This window comes from Cygnus atratus, chromosome 4 (genome assembly GCF_013377495.2).
Source record: "Cygnus atratus isolate AKBS03 ecotype Queensland, Australia chromosome 4, CAtr_DNAZoo_HiC_assembly, whole genome shotgun sequence".
In the NCBI taxonomy this organism is placed as follows: Eukaryota; Metazoa; Chordata; class Aves; order Anseriformes; family Anatidae; genus Cygnus; species Cygnus atratus.
Window position 1 is genome coordinate 69973663 of NC_066365.1, and position 20321 is coordinate 69993983.

At 42.6% G+C, this 20321-nt stretch overlaps 1 protein-coding gene across 5 annotated transcripts in view; it reads left to right on the forward strand.

Moving 5' to 3' along the window:
• Nucleotides 1-12105, forward strand: part of FAM53A (family with sequence similarity 53 member A) — a 69784-nt gene extending 57679 nt beyond the window's left edge. For all 5 annotated transcript variants that reach the window (XM_035547332.1, XM_035547336.2, XM_035547333.2 and 2 more), the window contains one exon: nucleotides 10915-12105. In XM_035547332.1, the coding sequence (XP_035403225.1) occupies nucleotides 10915-11238 (324 nt within the window). In that variant the 3' untranslated portion in view covers nucleotides 11239-12105. The remainder of the gene's footprint in view (nucleotides 1-10914) is intronic.
• Nucleotides 12106-20321: the final 8216 nt, after the last annotated feature.

Here is a 20321-nt window from a genome sequence, read left to right on the forward strand (position 1 = left end):
GCCTAAACAAGGGAGCAAACTAGAAAAACAGATGGTGCTAAAAATAGTTTATTACCAGGGACTAAATATGGCTCAGTGACTTTTTTCCTTATAAATAATGCGGCTATAAATCCTGCTAGATATCAATAAGTATTGAATTAACTCCAAACTGCTGAGTGTTACAGAACCCTTTGGCAGCTTTCCAAGCGTGGTGTTGCCCTTCATTCATAGGATCAACATTAATTTCTTAACGGGGAAACCTGAAGAATTCATCCTCTTTGAATGGAAAACATAGACACAGGGAGCTTGAATGAGTAGCTACAGGCAAAGGCATCCCCTTGCAATGGAAGGGGAGCTGTGCTTGATGAGTTCCTGCTAGGTCACAGCCAGGATGAATCTCCTCCTTTCTTTTCCACAATGCATGAACAATCAAAGGCTTGTTTTTTATCTATTGTTGCTATGGAGGGCATCCATTTAAAGTTCAAATTCCAGCAGGCTTGGGAAGAAGGAAAGGAGCTGTAGGAGTAGGCTGGGCTGGGAGATGATAGTCAAGCATCACGCAAGCTGAAGACAAGCCAGCACTTTGTCCTGTGACAGGAGAGACCAGGCTGGGGGTACTTGGATTTGAATGGGTGCTGGGAGGTTTTTTTTTTTTTTTGGAGTAGTGAATGAAATGCTGCAGAGGTAGCAGGCGCGGAGAGCATCTGGCGTCTCGCTTTCTTTGCGCCGGCAGAGTGGGTCACAATGTGAAATTAGGCCTGAAACGATGTTTAATGAAGTGAGCCCTTGTGCTGGAGGTTCCCTGTGCTCTGACAGCGAGGCACTATAAGCCTTAAGGATAGCGAAGGGAGGGAAATCTCATTAAGGATAAAGGTTTTTTCCCACTCTTTTGTAACTGGCATTCTGTAACAAATGCCTGAAAAATAAGCTGTTCAGAGCCCAGAGCTGTTCAGTACTGTGTTGCTTTTCATCAGATGTGCAACTGGCTTTGCATGTTTACAGGGCTTCTTGAGCCATACGCTAATAAGAGGAGGAGGCAGCTTAATATCTGCAGTGGATTTACTTTTCCTTTCTGGCAAGTTCCCGTATGTGCAAGTAAGTGTTCATTGTTGAAAGAGCTAATGAGTACCAGACCAGCTGCATTTGACATTATGAGCAAAGGGGCCATCTATTAACTCACAAGCTAGGTTTCAGCCAGCTGTGGGTATTTTCTTTTTTAATTATTACTTAGCCTGTCATAAAATTGGATTATGCTAAAATTATTGGTGATGTTGTTTGGAATACAATACAATATTGAGTTAAGAGCTGTGGTTCAGTGTTTTATATAGGGTACCTACAGTTAATGTGCCTGAGCTGCACCAGAAGGTTTAAAGAGGTGAGAGCACTTTTCTCAAGTTTTACCATCTGGGTTTTGGCAGGTGGCAGGGGATTAGGTTTGTTTCTTGCTCTAAATTGCAAGAGATGGTGGCTATCAGAAGAGTTTAGTAGTGTTTCATCAATGATATTGTGACTTTCCTCCATCTGGAGGTGGGGGGAAATCCCAATGTTACTGTTTCTCTTATTAGAGAGTAAATTATACCTTGGAGTATAACTCAAGGTAATTCTGGGAAAGGGGGTCCTCTTAATTCTCGGTATTTTTTTGTGATATCGTAATCAGAAATAAATTACTGCATCTTTATAATGAAAGATTTTGTAACAGAAGAATTCCTTTCATTCTGAAACTAGGCTTTGGACTTTCATATACTGAATATTAACTGTTGTGAAACTTGATGGTAGGGCAGATGTGCTTCCCTTGCTCTTGACAGTCACTTTCTGACTTGGTGCACCATCTTCTGAAAGACTTTAAACAAATTGTTTTACCTCAAGTTTTTCTCTACAGAGGTTTGTTAAAATGACTTTAGAAAGTCTTAAGTTTAACTGTCATTTTGTCTTTCATTACTCTTGCATTATATCAATCAGTTCATGCTGCATCTATGTACTGATATGTAAGTTGTGATAAAAACAAAACATGTCTCATGCATGTGAAAATGAATTGAGTTTGTATCAACTAACGATGCCAGTTTGTTCTTCCATTGGATTTTTGAGATATGAAATATATTGACTTGTTCTCTTTTTCAAGTATATGCAGACCGAAAAGAGTTTTTATAGTATTAAATGTAAATTTCTATAGGAGTACAGTTGTAAACAGGTGCTTTCTGAGCAAGTGATCTGGGAGGTGATTGCTTGGTGTTAGCTGCAGATAGTTGGTCTATTCAGATACTTGAAAGTACACAGTTCTTTACGTGCTGATGATGACACGTGCTTCTGCAATAAAACTTAAGTATCACCAGAAATTGAGTTTTAAATAAGATTTCTGACCAGTTTCCTGATTTCAGTTTTCGCTATAGTAGTGACTATGTGACTGAAACTTAAGGCTGTTACAGTACTCTAAGGAGCTTAGAAGTTGTGGTAGTATAAATAATTTCCAATCTCTTAAAACAAAGTGTGAGTAATATTTGAACGTGTAGCTTTTTCATGCAAATGCTGATTGTATTAGAAAATAGAGGGAAAAACTGAAGTTGGCCATACTGTAAGAAGTTGAGCTCAGTTTTAATCTTACCGCAGTGCTTTAAGACTGAGTATTGACTCTCTTGCATGCAAGTTGCTTAGGCTTTGCTTGTCTTCTGACTTGGTACAATATATTTTAAAACACATTTTATTGTTTTTCAGTGCAGCTGAAGGATAAAGGACCATGTAAATAGTTTTCTGACTTGACTTAAAAACCAACAAAGCAAACAAAACCGCAAATGCACACTATTGAGCATCCAGTGTTGAAGTGTTGTGCTTCCAGATTTGGTTCTTGAGCCAATAAACGGACTTGTCTAAACTGTATGTATTTTTAACCAAACCCGAGTTTTAGCACAAGTTGACTCAGTATTAAAAACCTGTAATGGACTCGCTGCTTGATGTCAAGAACGCTTCTTGAGCCACACAGTTACAGAAATGCTCAAAATGTTCCAAAATCAGATGCTAAGCAAAAAAAAAATACAGTATATTTATTAGAGATTGAAGGTGAACAGTGCTAATTGTGTTCTTTCTAAGCAAACAGGTTGTGTTCAACTTAACTTGTCCCTGGAAGTAATTAGTGGTCAGAGTCCACCTACAGTTTGAATTAATGTTCCTGCAAGAATTTATTGTTAAATTGTGGTGTTTGCATTGAGTTGAACAAAAGATTCCTAATGGCACTTGTACTTTGTCTGCACGCGTTTATACCCACGTGTTCCTGCGTGCAGTTGCTTAACAAGATCTCAAGGCTTTGTTTTGGACGAGTATTTCTGTAGTGGAAAATTGATCGGAGGAAGGGGGAACTGTTCCAAAGCTGAGACTGTTTGCCTTCTCTCCCACCCCCCTTCCCTGGCAGAAGTGAGCTTTATGGCCCAATTATAGAATCCCTTAAAATGCTAGTTATGATGGAGTGCCAGCATAACCCAATAATATAGGTGAGGCTGACATCTGTCAGTAACTAATGAGGGCAGCCTTAGAATGAGGGTTCGGAGTTTACCTCTCTAATTTTTTATAAATTTGACCCATCGTATCAACTTAAATACTTGACTTGAGGATGAAAAACGAACGCACTGGAACACTGAGAAGGTGGTACATGGATGTACTCAAAGTCAACGCATCTGATTCAGTTGTGAAAGTAATTGTTTGCAGCTCATAGCAGAGTCATGCAGGAATAAGACCTTGGCTGAAGTGCTCAGGAATAGAAGTTCTCTATAAAAATAGATGACACATAAATGGCAGGAAATGAAGCCAATATGGTCATGTTTTGAAGCCATGAGGGTCAAATCCTGTCCTGTGGTGCATAATCGGTTGACTTAAACACTGTTACTTGAGAACACTTCGGCACTGTAAAGTGAATTTCAAAATGTGACCGAGCAGTTGTGCTTCCACAAACCAGCACTTCCTCTTCTTGTTAGGATCCATCTAGCTAGAAATATGTATGCCCAGTAAAATCCCGGGTTTTGGAGGGAATTGCTTGTTTCAGAGCTGATGGTAGCCATGCAAGTCTTAATTTCTCTGCCAGAGGGACCAATGCTTTGGAAGGCTTTGGCTGCCACAAGTGGTTTTCTGTTTTTCAGGTCCTGAATGCTGCAATACCTAGAGACAATACTGCAAGCAGTTGTCCTCTGTTAGGCAGTGTACTTATTCCAAATGTTGGTATGTCCCTTACCACTACAACAGTGAGGTGTTATTGATTGCTGTCTATCTGAAGAGATGTGTGTCTAGCTCATGCTAATGATGTGCATGCTTCCTTTTTCCCAGTTTAAATTGCAGAACACTAGATGCATCTTTCAAAAATCTGTGTACTAATTGGACATTATTGCTAATAATGTGAAAGAATGACTTCGTAGAGATTTAGTTTTAATAACAAAGATGGTAATGTGCACTATAAATTGCTTCTTGTTTCCAGAGCTCATATTTCTGTTCTGAAAGGTAGAAGTTTCTGAACTGGAAAAGGTGGAACAACCTTGGCAAAACATGAATCGGCTCCGTTGGGGAGAGCACGTGGTTCCATTGTTTCCCTCTGTGCCATTTTATGACCAAACCAGATGTGTTCATCATCCTCGTATGAACACAAACACTACAGCTGTTCCTTCATCCCACCACACTCACTAATGTACTTGATGCAAACTTGCCAGCCTGAAGCCTCTCCTGCTTGTGCAGCTCAAGCAGTTTTTAGTCCAGTTCCACGTTGTCCAGCTCTTCAGCTCATCTGTGAGGTGGATAAATCCCCTGTGCATATCTGAGATGTATATAGGGTCAAACAGGGAGCAGGCAAATAACTAGACAAAACGCAAAGGCAGTCACTTTGGTGCTGTGAGAGACTCCAGGCTGCAGCTGCTGCCCCTGCAAGATGAGAGCTAGAACCCTTTTCTCTGCCTGCTCTTCCTGCTACTTCAGTAGCCTTTTGAGTCTTGCATGTGCTGGGGCTTTTCCCTCTGAGGAAACCTCTGTTCTAATGCATCAGTGCATTTCAGATGACCAATGCTGTATCTAGCAGTTGTCTTGTTTGGCTTTATCTCCCTTCTCCCTGGCCAAAGCCTTGCGCTGTATTATTCAGCTGAACAAAGCAAATGTTGTCATGTTCTACTTCATCTGACACTATATTGATTATTGGCCAATTTATAACAGTTAAAGCCACTGTATGAGCCTCTTCTGTGTTAGCTAATGGAATAATTCATAGCATCTGTAGGTATTTATTCTTACTGGTCTGGTACTAAGAGCAGTTGAAACTTCTTTAATTACAAGCAGGTGAAATAGGTAGGCCTGATGTTTGTAGAATGTACTCCCCCATTCCCATAATAAAAGACTGTGTGATTTATACTTATTGAAACAGCAAAGGTGAAAGGTTGCAGTTCACAAATCCACAGACTTGGAAAATGTAAGATGCCACCATCTTAATTAAACCTCCATACTGTAAACTTTTAAAAATGTAGTTTAATGTTGGCCTGGGTTTTACATAAGGGGAAAATCGCTATATACATTGACCCCCTTCATGCTAACATTGCCATTGAATCACTTTCTTGACTGTATTACGTTAAGTATTGCATCAACTCACTTAGCTTCTAATTTGTCTTTAAAATAGTAATAAATGTTGACCTCTGTGATGACTGGTGCTGGACTTGTGGAAACTGCAAAACCCTTCTATCTGAGTTTCTTTTCAGTGTCTATTAGCTCTGCTAACCTGTCCCTATCAGACCTAAATTTAATTTGGATAAAGATAATGTAAAATGGCAGTAGTGTTTTAAATCCAGTGTAGGGAAAACACCTTCAGACTGACATACTCGAACTATTCTTTAATCTGCTTAAATGGCTTAGCTTGTCACTTAATGATGAAAATTAATTGAGTACATGTGCTTCCTCCCACTGCTTCCCAGTCTGTCCATTTTGTAGACCTTTAACTACCCCAGTAGTTTCAAGTGAGTTCTTTCATGTGATGAATAGCCTCGTATCCTTGTGTATGTGAGTGTAATTAGACAAACTCAGCATTTCAGAAAAATATTTGTATTTCATTGGGACATATTTCTTCAACTAATAGTACAAAATAAAAAGGCCAAATTAAATCACAAGTTCTTACAGCTCATAAACAAACTTTACAAGGATACTGTGGCACAACTTAGAATAAGCATAAAAAAATCTAGGCCAATAAATAGATCAGCTTTCATGGTAGACCACACCAGAAAGCAGAATGTTTAAATCTAGAACAGTCTGGCTAGTGGAAGATGAAAGCCTATTACTTCATGATCCTGTTTAGCATCTGATGTGAAATGAGTTGATGTCAGTTTACTTCTCTTCCTGGGCACGTATATCTAAAAAAAATTAAAATTATCTTTTGAAGATACAGCAGAGACAAAGTACTGAACAACTTTCATATTACTGTGTCATCTTGTATTGATTCTTAGCTAGGTCCCTTGCTTTTGCAAAGAGGACTTACCTTCTTTGACTACAAAAAGCTTTTTTTTTTACAGTGATTTCTAATTTGAACAGGGATTTTTTTCCCAGTCACCTTTGTTTTTAACTTGTATGGACTTAACTAACTTCAGCCTCTTAAAGTTATCTCTGAACAAAATGCTCAGAGCTGTGCAAGGCAAGAGTCATGGTTAAACCATAAGCGGTTTATTTTACAGTAAGGTTTATTGTTAGTAAGAAAAGTGGTGTTTATGTAACCATTTCATTTAATGTGTAGTACAAATGAAGGGGTTAAGACAGATTTCTTAATCTACAAAATCCAGTGGTTTGCAATAAACACTGTACATGTCTCCACCCTGAGAAATACTAATACAATTGGATGCATGAACTGAAAATGTAAGTAATTAGATGCGTGAACTGAAAACACATTTTATAGGAAGGGTCACCTGTTTGTCTGTTTGTGATGGGAGGTGATGTCAGGTGAGGTATGTTTAGGAGGCAGCTTTCAGCAGGATTCAACATAGTGTTTAAGACCACTATGTTGTGACAGTTTGCATAATTTAAAGTTTTTAAGTCTCCAACTTAGCTTCATAAATCAAATCTCTTAAATGTAACGAATTTGTAGCATGGTTGGACTTGGTTACAGTTTAGCCTCAGCAATAACGTTGTTGGGGATAAGGTACTGAGATGCTAACGTGTCATGCTATATGTCGTGCTTCTGAGTTGCCAACAGTGGAGGAGGCATTTGATTTAGAGCCACTCTGACCAAGCTGTAGGAAAAGCAAGTCCAGAAAGTAAAATAAGGACCTGTGGAGCCTTCAAAGAGGTGTGCAGCCTGTTTAACTTCCCCATCTTCATCAGCTGGCTAAGTATAGGGAAGCAAGAGAAAAAGCTGTGTTGCACCTTGCTCAGGCTTCTTCAGTGTTTTACCCTTGGATCCGTTGCCGATATTCCAGGGTTTCCTCATCATGAGGACCTATGTTACCCACATTTTTCATCTCCCTGGTGGAGAACTTAACAGTGAAGAAACCCTGTGTGCCAGTATGTCTTAAAAAAGCATCTCCATGTTGTGCAGTCGTAGGCAGGAGTCTCAGGATGGGACAGAAGGTGAGCCAGGTAACTCGTTAATGTGATGAATTCCCCCTCTTCCTAAACCTGTGGCTTCAGGGAGCTGCTATTGCTGTTGTGATGCCTGCTGAGAGGCAGCAGGGTGGGCTCAGGGCTTCTGGGCTTCCTCTGCTCTCCTCTTGGTGCCAGCTGCTGCAGCTGCACCTCCTGGGAGCAGCTGTGTCCTGCACCCTATTCAAACCAAGGGGGGAACGGGTGGGCTTGGGGTGTGAGGGGGGGGCGTGGGGAAGAAGCATGAGAACTGCTGCTCCCATTATGCCCTAGGTCTTAATGCCTGCAAATGACTTGGTTTTCCCTCGACTGCTGTAGCGAATGCTCTAGTTTTGTTAGTAAAACAAAAAACAAAACCCAACCTTTTTACTGCTTTTTAGATTTGGAAGGTGATGTATTATCACTTTCTGAACTTGAGGTTTAGTAAAGAGTACAGACATTAGCTTCCTTTCAAGCTACTCTGGGCCTTTCTTGTTTGCTTTGTATGGCAAGGGTCTAGAGAGATTTCTTTTATTTCCCTCCCTGCCATTGTTTTTGGTACAAAGTTTTTTTTCTTAATATTCAGATATTTTATCGCCTCCCTTCTTTTAAAACCGAGTTTCTTTTTTTCCCTTTTTCCCCCCATTGCACAAAAGAATACTTTTAGCTGATTGAGTTCTATCCATTGCCAACTGCGGACTCTTTTGTCTTGTTAGCCCAGCATCCTTTATAGAAGGAGGACCATTGAGCAAGTCCTCGCTGGCTCCCCGCAGAGCACAATTGTGCATGAAAGGTGTGGTACTGTACCAGTGTAACATGTCAAGCTGCAGCTCAGAGGGCTTGAATGCATTGAGACTTCTACCTTTTTGCTTTGTGAAAGGAGTGGGATTGTGCTGCGAGATAATAAATCCACCTATTTTTAGTTCGGTGCGGTTGTGACAAGTGGGTGAACAAAGACCCAGTTGAATGCACTTGCTGTTGTGTTGAAACCAGCTAAAAGTTCCCATTCAAGTGGTTTCAGCGCAGCGCAGCTAACAGGCAATTTTCCATTTATGTACACAAACCTTCTAGAAAGACAGCTGTGTGGTTGGATTAATTTCTAGCAGTAAATTGAATAAAAGATATTTTGAAGGGGGACTCGGGAATTCCTTGCTAAAACACTGAAAGCAGATCTTTGAAAGCTTTCCTTTATTTGATGCCTTTCCTTCCCAGTGTCTACTGTAAGATTTAAAGGACTAGAAATATTGTCCCCTGTGCGGAGATGCACAACAGGAAATGTATTCTTTTTTTCAGAGCAATGAGATAAGATTAGAATATCCTTTAACACTTTCTACTTCAAAATATGCTGGTTTGCTTTTAAGTAAATATGAGAAGTTCACACCTCTTAGTCATAAAAAGGAGCTCAAATGTTTGTGCTTGCATAAGCTGTAAGTGAGCTATGTGGAAATGTGTTCTGAAAACAGCAGTGTGTTACAAAACTGTTTTTGGTATATAAAACAGGGAAAAGAAACGTAGTTGTATAAAGCCTTTTGGTTATGCAAGGTTATCAGTTTTGTTACATGTGAAATAGGATGTGGGTTTTGATAAAGGCTAACGAAGACTTGAGTGAATTCCTCCTGGTGGAACTGTGGTCAGTCTTTTTTCCCCTGAAGGTTGATCTTTGGATGCGATTCCTGGAATTGCATAAACCAGCTCCTTAAATGAAGTCTTGTTTCTGTCTGCCCAAGCACAGTTACCCCTCAGATCCTTCTGGCTTTAAACCTATGACTTGCTAACTAGTGATCTACTGCATATTATAAGGTACCAAAGCTCTTTAAGGAAGAGCGGTGTACCCTATAGGCATAACAAACCTCTGGGCAGTAATGAAGAGCGTAGCACGGCAGTGTTTGCATTTGGTGCAGGCTTGGGGAATACTGCTGCAGTGTCCTAGCTATGGAGAGGCTCCAGTGATGGTGAACCACCTCCCTTACCAGTTGTTTGTTCCTCAGCCTGGCTGGGCTGTGAATTCCAGAACTCAAGTGTTGCTTTTCACCATTATCCGAGTTTTCCCTCAAATAATCTTTCTATGTAGACTGGATGTAGGGATATATTGATAGTCATATACAGGCAAGGCAGGCCAATGTCTTTAGATTTCCTCTGAGTTCATGAAGTTTTGTTTAAAAGCCACTGAACAGATCTGGTAAGCTGCTCACGTGGCTGCTAATGTGCACTGGTGGAGTAGAAAGATTTTCCGGTGCTCTGGAAAAGCATCTGGTTCACAACACATCATGAGTGTTGCAGTGTTCCTATTTCATACAAATATATTAACAAATATAAAATACTTAAGAAATGACAAACTGAGGGGGGAAGTTGAAAATGGGCGTGAACAGTTAATTTTGTTCCCTGTGGATCTGGCTGTAATAAACAATCACCGTGTGCATGCGAGACCGGAGTCGCTTAACCAGTACGATATCGAGAGCCCCCACAACATGATTCTCCGGGCTCTTACTGCTTTAGAAAGAAGCCCTTTTTGGCTATTTCTGCTCACTGTGTGCATTCAAGAGGCAGAATTTAGAAGTTTTGCACAGACTAAAATCCAGCTTCTGCTTTCTGTATGGCCTTGTTAATTGCTGCCTTTGGATTCTCATCGGGCATCCATTTCGGTTGCATGAGGAGCTTAGGCACTTTGCTCCTGTATCTGAGGGGCAGAGGTAGCACACTTACTGAGGTTTTCTCTTCTAAGTCTAGGTGAGCACCCCTTTGTTTTTTAATATACTCCTCATTTAAACAGGTCTCAAATTCCTGAGCTTGTCTTACTTTCGGGTACCACTTGAACAAATTAAGCCGTCTCTGGAGCAAGACGTTTCCAGCAGGAGCTTGGCTTCCTCCTGTTTTGAGGTTACCGAAATGTGCCAGCTGCCTTGTTGCAAGCTCTCATGTCTCCGAGGTGAGGCCAGGGAGCTCGTTATCTGCACATTTGGGAACTTTGAGAAATTAATTGTTGGCTAGGCTGCGGTGCAACTGTTTGACCTAAATGCTTATGTTACCAACTGCTATGCTCTGGATTTGCTGGAGAGTTAATATATCAGATCGGATGTTTGTTGATCCTTATTTAGTTGAGTAAAGGTAGGTTTTTGGACTTTCTTGTATAAATAATGGAACTGCTAATTTTCGTCGCTAACTGGAATCTGCAACGGCAAAACATCTGTGCAAAACCAGACTGTTTATTAAGTAAATGCCTTTCTTCCTTTTTCTTCATGTTCCACATTGTTTCCAGCGTAATTTTAAACATGTATGCCTTTCTAAACTTGTGTACATACCCTTAACCCATTCAAGAACTTAGAGAATTTATTCTGCTCCTCCTGTACAGTCATTGCTAATTTATTCATGTTTTTTCACTTGCAGACTTTAAAAAATTCCAAAAGTCTTTGCTCCCTTGATTATGAAGATGATGATGATGACACACAAATGAAGACAATCGTGTCATCCCCATGTGACTCAAATGATCTTATGAACATCATCACCCCTGGTTCCAGTCCGATGAAAGAACAGCTGGATGAAGTAAGGCATCATGGGTCATGCCAAGGTAGCTTCAAAACAAGGGATTATAAGAAAGCAGCTGCAGTATGTGAAAGTGATGAGGACACAAGTGATTGTGAGAGCACTGAAGAGGGCATCTTTCCTCTGGACTGTGGGGACTTGGACCTAGAGCAGATTGAAAACAACTGAGACTCAAAGTTGTGTGCTAGAATCAGAGTTTTTCTAAATTAAAATGATAGAGGATTACCTTTGCCATGCATAATCCATGTCCCTGAATCTCTGTATTGCCTATCTTGGGCCTGTGTTAGAAATGTTTCAGGTGGGGGAAAAACGTGAACCATTGTTACCTGTTTAGTCTATTGATCAATATGTGGATGACAACAACAATAAAAAAGTAGGAGGTTAAATGTTATTTTGAACATTAAGGAATAATTTTGATTATAAAATTTCCTAACAGATATTTTGCATTTTTATGGCTTTTACAGTTCTGGAGAAAAAGCATCTCTATTTTGAAATGAATTTTCAGAAGGGCATTCTATAAAACTAAATCTGTCTACAGTGATTCTGGTGCGGGTATATGTTGCTTTTGTTAAAGAGCTTAATGTGAAAAGTGAATTACATAATGAAATTGGTAATAAACCGTCAGACAGAACTCTTAAATACCTGGTTGACAACTGGTCCAAACACTTAACTGCCATCTTTGACAGCGTCTGGTTTAAAAAAAAATTTCATAACATGTACAAATGTTCTTTTCATACATTCAGGACTTTTTGATCAAAATATGGTAGTAACCTTAAAGGTTAACATTTTCCATGATTTTACTACTTGAATTGTTTTCTAGCCTGAAGCAATGCTAATTTAGGTGGGATAAAACTGCAAGTAGCTGCCCACCTACTTGGTCATTATGTTTTCTGTGGTTCAAAAGAATGTACAACAAGAGCACTTGAACTTTTAGACAGGGACTTTGTAATGATCAATTCCCCAGGAGGTGATCCCTTCAGCAATACTAGAAGGAAAATAGTCCTTGAATTAAATAAAATGACATTTTGCTTTGCACTTGTCTGTTTATGAATTTTACTTGAGGAAAATGTATAGTCTGGGGCATATTCTGCAATGTGGTATTTATGCGCAGAGCTGGGTGGAGGACAGACTTCTGGTCATCTGAAAAGGAAGTGAAGTCAAGTTAGTCTGGGGAGCTGGGGAATAATTCGTGCTGGATCCCAGAAGTCTGTGATTACATACACCATAATAATCTCTAATGTAATAGTGTATTCATTGCAGGCTATTGCAACACACTGTTAGTTCAGATGGAATAGGGATTTTCCTCTTCAAGGAGTAAATTGATCTCAAAACGGAGTTTTTAAATTGGATAGAAATGGAGAGGCTTAGATTATGGCATTTTGGTGCATTGTGTTGGTCTGCTAGAATGAGCCAGCTCCCTATGGTAACTTCTACCATAAAACCGAAATACAGCAACATTCCAAGTCACCGAACAGAGTGTGTTTATGTGAGAAAAGAATATCTTGAGGCTGAGCAAGGTGTGTCCCAGGCTCCAGCCTTGTGATTAGGTCAGCCTTAGGTCATAAAAAGAACTGGCCTGTAATTACTGAACCAGCTTGTATAACTTATCTATACACAATTTTAAAAGCTTGGATAACCAGTAAGAACCTCTGAATGTTTTTCTTGCTTTTATGACTCCTATTGCATGTATCACAAAGAGCAGCAGTGGTCTGTGATACCAATGCTGGTATACATGCATACGAAGGTGCAAGAACACTGAAAAGATGTGTTAGGTTCTTGATGTGTTAATATACGTTGCGTGGGAGATGGTGAAGCTGCTCACTGCAGCAGCACAAAATTGTCCTCCTTTTTCTAGCAGAGTAAAGGAGATTGTACTGGAGCAAAGCCTTCAGTTCCTTCAGAAGCTCCTGTTAAGTGTGCATCCCACAGGTATTTGCTCCTCTGTAGCAGAGAGCATTCAGGTGGTGCTGTATATTCATGCACAAGCTATCAGAAATGACTACATGCAACTGAAAATCACTGTTTTTTTGCACTCTGAAGATCAGGTTTCAAGAAGTGCTGAATAAGGTACAGCTGTTTTTCCTTGTGGATAGGTGGGAAATGCACTGCAGTGTGATCTGTCATCTTGGGTAATGGGGCTACCAAGCTCCTTTCCTTGGCTGCAATTACTAGTTGCAGAGCTACACTTCTTTCAATTTTTCTTAATTGAGCAATAGAGGTAAGTAAAATTGAATCAGCTTTAAAGCAGGATTGTAGGGAAGGCCAATTGTACAACTGGGATCACTTAAAAGCCAATTTGCCTGTTTGAACAGTTAAAACTGTAATGGCATGGAATGAGAAAACCAGCGTGGCAATCCGTTTGGCTCTTCCTCCAAGGAAGACAAGCTCTCCTGGAAGAAGTAAAAGAAGAAAATACCTCAAAGGGCATGAATAAAAGGAGGTAAGATGTACTTTGTCAAGGGGGGGTAAAGCTTTAGCAGGAACTGCAGCTGTTAAGACAGTGATAAAGCAAAGGCAAGAATAGAGCAGATAATATTCTAGCTCTGAATTATGGTCTGGCTGAGATCTCAAATTCACTTCTCCAGCCTCAAAGGCAGGGCTCTGCAGCTTCCTTCTGTAGGTGCATTGTTTTCCCTCAACACAAAGCCACATTCCTACCCACATACTTGGGTCGGAAGGGGTTTCCCAAGTTAAAGTACAGATGTGTTTGCTTATGGTAACACAGGGCTCCAGTCCCATGGCAGCCAGCTGTTAAAACTCTAAATAGCCCTTTCATAGATGCAGACAGAAAGGAGTGGTTTTAGATACTGAAGAACAAGTTTCGTGAAAGTAGGAAGTAGTAATTATCTAGTTCAGGCTCTTATTAGTTGGTGACAGGAAAATAAGTAGTTGAACAGCTGTGCAGGAACACAGAAAATGAAGAAGTTGGCTGAAAGGAATCTGTGCACTTTGTCTCCAGCCCCTAATGTAATCCCACATGAGAACCAAGAGTAAAAAGAATTACTGGTTAGAAGTTATTTCAGCTGGGGCAGGCTTTGGCCTTGCATCATATGCAAGATATCAAGACCTGCTCCAAAAGAAATTAACGGATGGTGAATTTGGCACTTCTCTTATACTAGATTACAGGATAAAATCTAGGGGCTGTTTTGGGCAGCTAAAGAAGGCAGTTTGCGAAAAGGGAAAACATGGTTTCAGAGATTGGATTGTATTTGGTAGTGGCTGAGCTAGGCTGTGAGCAGCTTGGGTCTGGGAGTGGTTTCCTTCCATCTCGCAGCCGGTGTCAGAACAGCAGACTTCTGCACGGGGCTGTGGGAGTTACTCTAGGTCACTTATCTCTCATTTTTATTAGCAACCAGGCTAACAAAGTAGCATGCTTGTTAAATTTGCCGTCAACAGGAAGCTGGACAGATGTGAAAGATAAGATAGCATTAGAATTCAAAATAGTCTTGGCAACTTGTAGAAATGGTTGCAACAGGGAGGAGATAGGGAAAGACAAGATCCTTTTCAGCAAGGCACTAAATTTAGATGGGGTTGAATGACTGCACAAATTCAGTGTTGGGCCAACTCGTTAGTTCTTCCGATAAGGAAGCTGGGAATTGGCCTTGCCAGTAGGAGAAAAGTGAGCTTCAGGCTAAGGTTCACAAACGGCGATGCGTTTGGCAAGGCTCACGAGGTGCAGGTGCTCCTGGGAAGCACAGGATTTAGTACACAACTCGAGATACTGCGCTTGGGAGTGCGGAGTCCAGTCGAGAGGGGCATGGCTGATATGGTGGAGATATGTTGGAACATGGGAAAATGCACTCGGGGGAGCACTGAAAGAATTGAATTTGAAATCTTGTGGTAGGCCAGGCTTAAATTGCAGCTAGGGTGAGTGATACTTTCTCCTGAGGCCTAATATAACAAACACGGATTGGGAATCACCGAACAGATGTGTGGAGAGATGGTCAGTCTTCTACACATGCGGATCTGTTAAGAATAAGCATCTGTCGGGAGTGATGGCTGCATTTCCCTTGCCTCAGAACGAGATGAAAAGGCCGGCTGGCTTCCCACAGTCCTTTCCTGTCCTGTTTTCCTTTGCATCTCTACAACTTGGATTTCTAAGCAAGCCTAAAAGTTGCAAGGTAAATAACTGCTGGAGGAAGACGTGAGGATAACATCAAGGAAAGCACTCTGGAGCACAAACAGGAGCTCCCAGTGCATGGTTCAGCTATAACACGTAGATCCTATCCAGAGTTGCCATTTGCCAGAAAATAGGCCCCTGTTTTGTAAGCTTGGCCTAAATCATCTTTGTGAAACACCTGCAGCTGTACCTGACCGTGTCCAAGTCCATTTTGGCAGGGCGGTGCCTGCTGACTTCACCTGCAGCTGGAAAATAAAGGTAAAGGTGCTGGCTGAGCTGTTGGGGCAACAACAGGCCAGGCCCTGCAGAACCTCTGAAAACACAACTTTGACCAAAAGTCCTTGGTGGTGAGTGGCAGATCTCCTCGAAACTTTTTCATGATCTCATTTTGCATACTACACGGTGTTCAGTTTTTAAAAGTACCCAAGTGTGTGTAGATCTTGCTATGCTTGCACACTGGACTTTCAAAGCAGTCTCTGTTCTCTCACTGGAGATTATCCAGGGCAGCCTAGATTACCTAGGACATTTCCTTCAAGCTCATGTCTTGGGCTTAAAAGAGACAACTGGTTGGGTATGTGGCAGACATCGCGTGTTCTCAGCATGCAAAGAACCTGGTGCAGGAGCTGTGGGCATTTCCACCACATATCCATGTGCCTTTTCCTTCACCAGCATCAAAGAGCCAGGGACTGGGACCCTGCCCCTGTGGCTACTTATCCTGGGATCCTTTGGTGGAGCTTGTCGGTTGTTTAACACACACAAAATACGGTTTTGGAGGAACGTTGCTACCATATGCTTAGCAGCCCATTCTGGTGTTTTCAAAGCGAGTTTTGACATTAGTTGTTTTGGAGTTTGTGTGTAATTAACATCATCCAAGCTACTGCTCCCACCACCATCTGGTCAGCACAGCAATCACTGGTATGCTGAAAGCTGGTATTTACTAGGGGAAAATGAGGGTGCTTTCACTATCTGCAGCACTGTTTTATGTGGGATTTTTGCTATTGCAAAGTAACTTAGGGTTCTGTGCTGTGAGTGATTTGAGCTGGAGGAGCACGAACTCTGTGGAGATGAGTTGAAAACTTCCTTAAAGCAGCATTTCATTTTTTATCCTATTAAAACCCAAACCACGAGATTAAATGTTTTATGACATCTCAGTTCAGACAAGGAAATGCAGTGCCCTGATTCAGGTAAGCTTGCCTGATGTTGGCTGATGATGGGAATTTAAAGTGAGGGCTGTGCTGCTGGGTACTCCAAACTTGTGTCCCACTTGCTGAAACAGACGTGGCCAAACTCCTCCCTGCAGTAGTGTGGAAGAAGAAAACACTCCCAGAACACCCAACTGTGGGCTGGGGAGACATCCAACTGTCCAAGCTGCCTTCCCTCTTCATCTTTGCTCTTGAACCTGCTTCACATTTCCACCACTGTACGCCAGGTGAGGTTTCTGCAGCATGGCTTAAACACATTTTTGGAAGCGTCAGAGCTGTGGCTAGACAGCTATGGCAATACCTCTTGGATTTTTTTTTTTGCAGCTCGTGAGGCTGTAGTTCAGGATACAATGGCCTGATTTTGGTGCGTGACCCTGCTTCATTCTCCCAGTGTCTTTTTCCATGCACAGAAACGAGATGTCTTCATGGTACAGAACATGTGGGTACATGAAAAGAGAGTCTTGCATAACGCAGAGGTGCATGAGAGTGAATTACAGCTCTGCAGGCAGCTTCACATCTGCTATTTGCCAATTCTAGGACTTGGCAATTTTCATCTCCTTTCATGCCTAGGTAGCATGGATTTTACTTTTGTGTGTGTGGCTCTTAGAAGATCTCCTTCTGTTCTTCCTCTCTGGGTTATATCAATCCCCACACCCCCATCAAACCATTCTGTCCCCCATGCAAATGTGCTGCTGATTTACATCCATCATCCCCTCTCATTTTGGAAATTCAGTTCCAGAGCAGCACGTAAGCAATTTTCAGAGGGCTGAGTTGCTGAAGTCTCAAACCTAGACGTTTACAAACTGATGTTTATTCCAGCCCTTAATGCAAGGTCAAAATTATATTAAATTTTACAGGAATTACAAATGCTCATTAGTGACACCAGCTTTGTGACAATCACAGCAACCTTGCCAAAATTAAGTCCCTATTGATGCTCAGACTTCTTGGTAGGATGACTATGAAGAGGTGGTGGTGGTATGTTTGTTTTTTAAGCAAAGCACAGTATCCTTATCTTCATATGAAGAATGCTGAACCACTTCAGCATATATATATATATTTAATAAATGGAAGAAATCAGCCCAAAGTAAGTACCTGACATGGAAAAACTTCAGCCTGAATACCTTTAAGCCACTGAAAACAAGTCTAAAAACAGGGTCTTTTAGTGGAAAAATGTTGGGCAAATATTCTTAGAGCTCTTCTCTGTCATCTAGGGCAGGGTGAGAGTGTCCCACTTGTCTGCCTAATGCCAGTGTTCTGATTTCAAATGTTATATTGGAGTGTGTCTAGGACATGAGAAAATGGGGACAGAAACAAGAGCAGAAAATGTGGAAATCAACAGAAATAAAGAGAAATTTGAATAGAAAAAAAAATCTAATATAGATAATTTAAACCAGAAAGTTTGTGGCACACTGTCAGAACTGCAGCAAGTGCAAGTTGTCCTCCCCATGTTTGCTGTCGCTGAAGTTTTTTTGATCTGAAACATACTCCTTCTAAAGGAAGGCATTTCTATCAGCCTACCTTAGTGAGGGCTAATGGGAACAGCTGTGATAATCTTTGTATCCTGTTTGCCAAGAAGAGTTTCCTAAAACTATTTGCTCTTCGAGAAAGGAACGCGCTTTTAAGCCATAAGCAGGAAAGGGCTGGGGATGCAAGTCTTGTTTGTGCATACACAAAGCTGCCTAGACCTTGAACTCCTTAAGGCTTGTACCTTTCTTGCACAGTGAGAGCTGTTAAGAATGGTGGCAGTGACCCTGGTGCCTCTCAGATGGGAATTGAGCCACATTTACATGTATTTTTTTTCCTGGCTAATTTGTCTGATGCTGTGTTTTTGTACACTCAGAGCATGCACAGCTGCACCTGTTCCAAATTCACTTGCAGGTGGTGGCATGGAGCCTCATTTTTACACGTTCAGGTTAACTCCTCTGGGCCAAAGGGTTGTTCCCTGCCGGATCTGATTGCACTTTCTTCACTCAGGCACTTGTAGACCCAACGTCAGGAGCAAAGGGCATCTCGTGAGCCAGAGCACGGCTCCCCAGCAAAGGAGACACCCAGGCTGGGGGCGGAACCTTGAATACACACATGGAACAAGCCAGGCGTGGGGACAAAAGCGGGCTGTAATCCATTTTGCAAATGGCCAGCTGTTGGGCTGCCCCGCTCGCCCCACAGGTGCAAGCGGGGGCAGCAGCAAGGCAGCTGGGCACCAGCCATCGCGATGAGCTGGGCTTTGTGACTTGGGCTTGCTCGTTAGCCAGGCTGCTTGATGAGCTGCTGCACACACCTGTGGTGTGTCGGGACAGGGCTTGCCCTTTGCCATCCTCCTTCATCTAGCTTTCATCTCTTCATTGCAACAAGGATGGTGTGGTCTGAAAATGGGCAGAGCTGTGCACCAGCACTTCTGGGGCATGGATGGGCAGCCCCAGACTGGGCTGAAGTGGTGTCCTGGGCTGTGAGCAAGGTGGGGGGGGGCTGGGTGAGCCTCTCAGGGCCATCAAGGTTGGCAGCTTTGGCAGCTGCCCTGGAGCTGTGGGCACTCCTGCCCCAGAGGACAGCTGGGTGGTTGCTGTTTTCATCGCTGCTCCGCACTGAGATGCCAGCTCAGCATCCTGCCCCACGCTAAAAGCAGGAGAGCTGCCTGGGCGAGGGGAGCAGATCCGTGCTCAGCATGCAGCAGGTGAGCTTACAATACTTCCCCAAGCTCCTACACCCCACAAAACCTCTTGGGGGTACCCCACAGACCTTCCACGCTCCTTCTGCTCCCAGAGCTTTCTCATCCACGCAAAGGTGAGAGGCAGGACGGCAGCGGGAGTGACCGCCATGACCCAAGGGGCCAGGAGGAGCTGGAGCAGCCTGCAGCCCCCCAATAGCAATGCTCTCCCTGCAGCTGTGTCCTCCAGGCTCTGGCCCTGCCACAGGCTTGCTGGCTCCCCGCCAGTCACTGCTGGGACGTCGGTTGAGTTTCTTATCATTTCCAAACAGCATTGCATCCTTAACATTTCCAAACAGCAGCACTCCGCTTTGAAGCCCACGGCAAAAGCAGCCCCTTCTTTGGGGCAGAGGTGGGAGCAGGGCTGGAAAAATACTGCTGGCAAGTCACCTGTTTGAAGGCTGAGAGCTGGGGCTGGGGCTTCAGGAGGTGTTGAAATCTGCCCTGCAAACCTTGAGCTGAGAGCACTCGTGAATTGTTGGGCTCAAGCATTTGGCTGCGCTCTTTGGGGAGGTGGGGGAGATGAGAAAGGTGGTGAGGGTGGCAGTGAGGGTTTATGGGGGGCTGTGCTTGTGGTGAGATGTTTGTGGGGAGGGAGGTGGTCTTGGGCAGGCAGGTTGGTGGATGGGATTCCAAATCCAAAGGAAAACAGCAGATCATGGATGAAATGAACGAAAGAGAGCCGTTCTTTCAGACGCTGAACCAGGTTTGAGCCACGTAACCCATGAAGAAATTCACTGCGTTTGGCAGCGGTACCGGTGGCACGTGATGGCACCTGTAGGTGTGTAATGGACGTTAGTCCCCCATCTTCTCCCCATCCTAAATGCTCAAGTAACCCAATGCATCTTTCAGATCGTCTCGGCCCTCTGCCATCTACTCCCTGGAGCTGCTGCTGGGGAGAGACCGCAGAAAGCAAAGCCCACACCTCTGCAGGGCTTTTCCCGGAAAAGCGAGCTGCTCTTCAACTTGTCGTGTGTTTGGACACTCATTCTCCACTTGTCACTGTATCACTGGAGAGTCAGTGCTTCTTCTGATGTTAATTCTTGTTAATAGCTCTTACTGTCTAATTTTAATGCCTTTTGCAAGTAACTAGTCTAAGTATTTAACCAATTCCTACAGGAATAGTCCAGGCTAGTAGGAAAATACCATGCCTTCCTAGGATGTCTTTGCTGTCTGGTAGAAGTTATTCAATGTTTTCAGTAAAAATGTATTTAGAATCTCCATT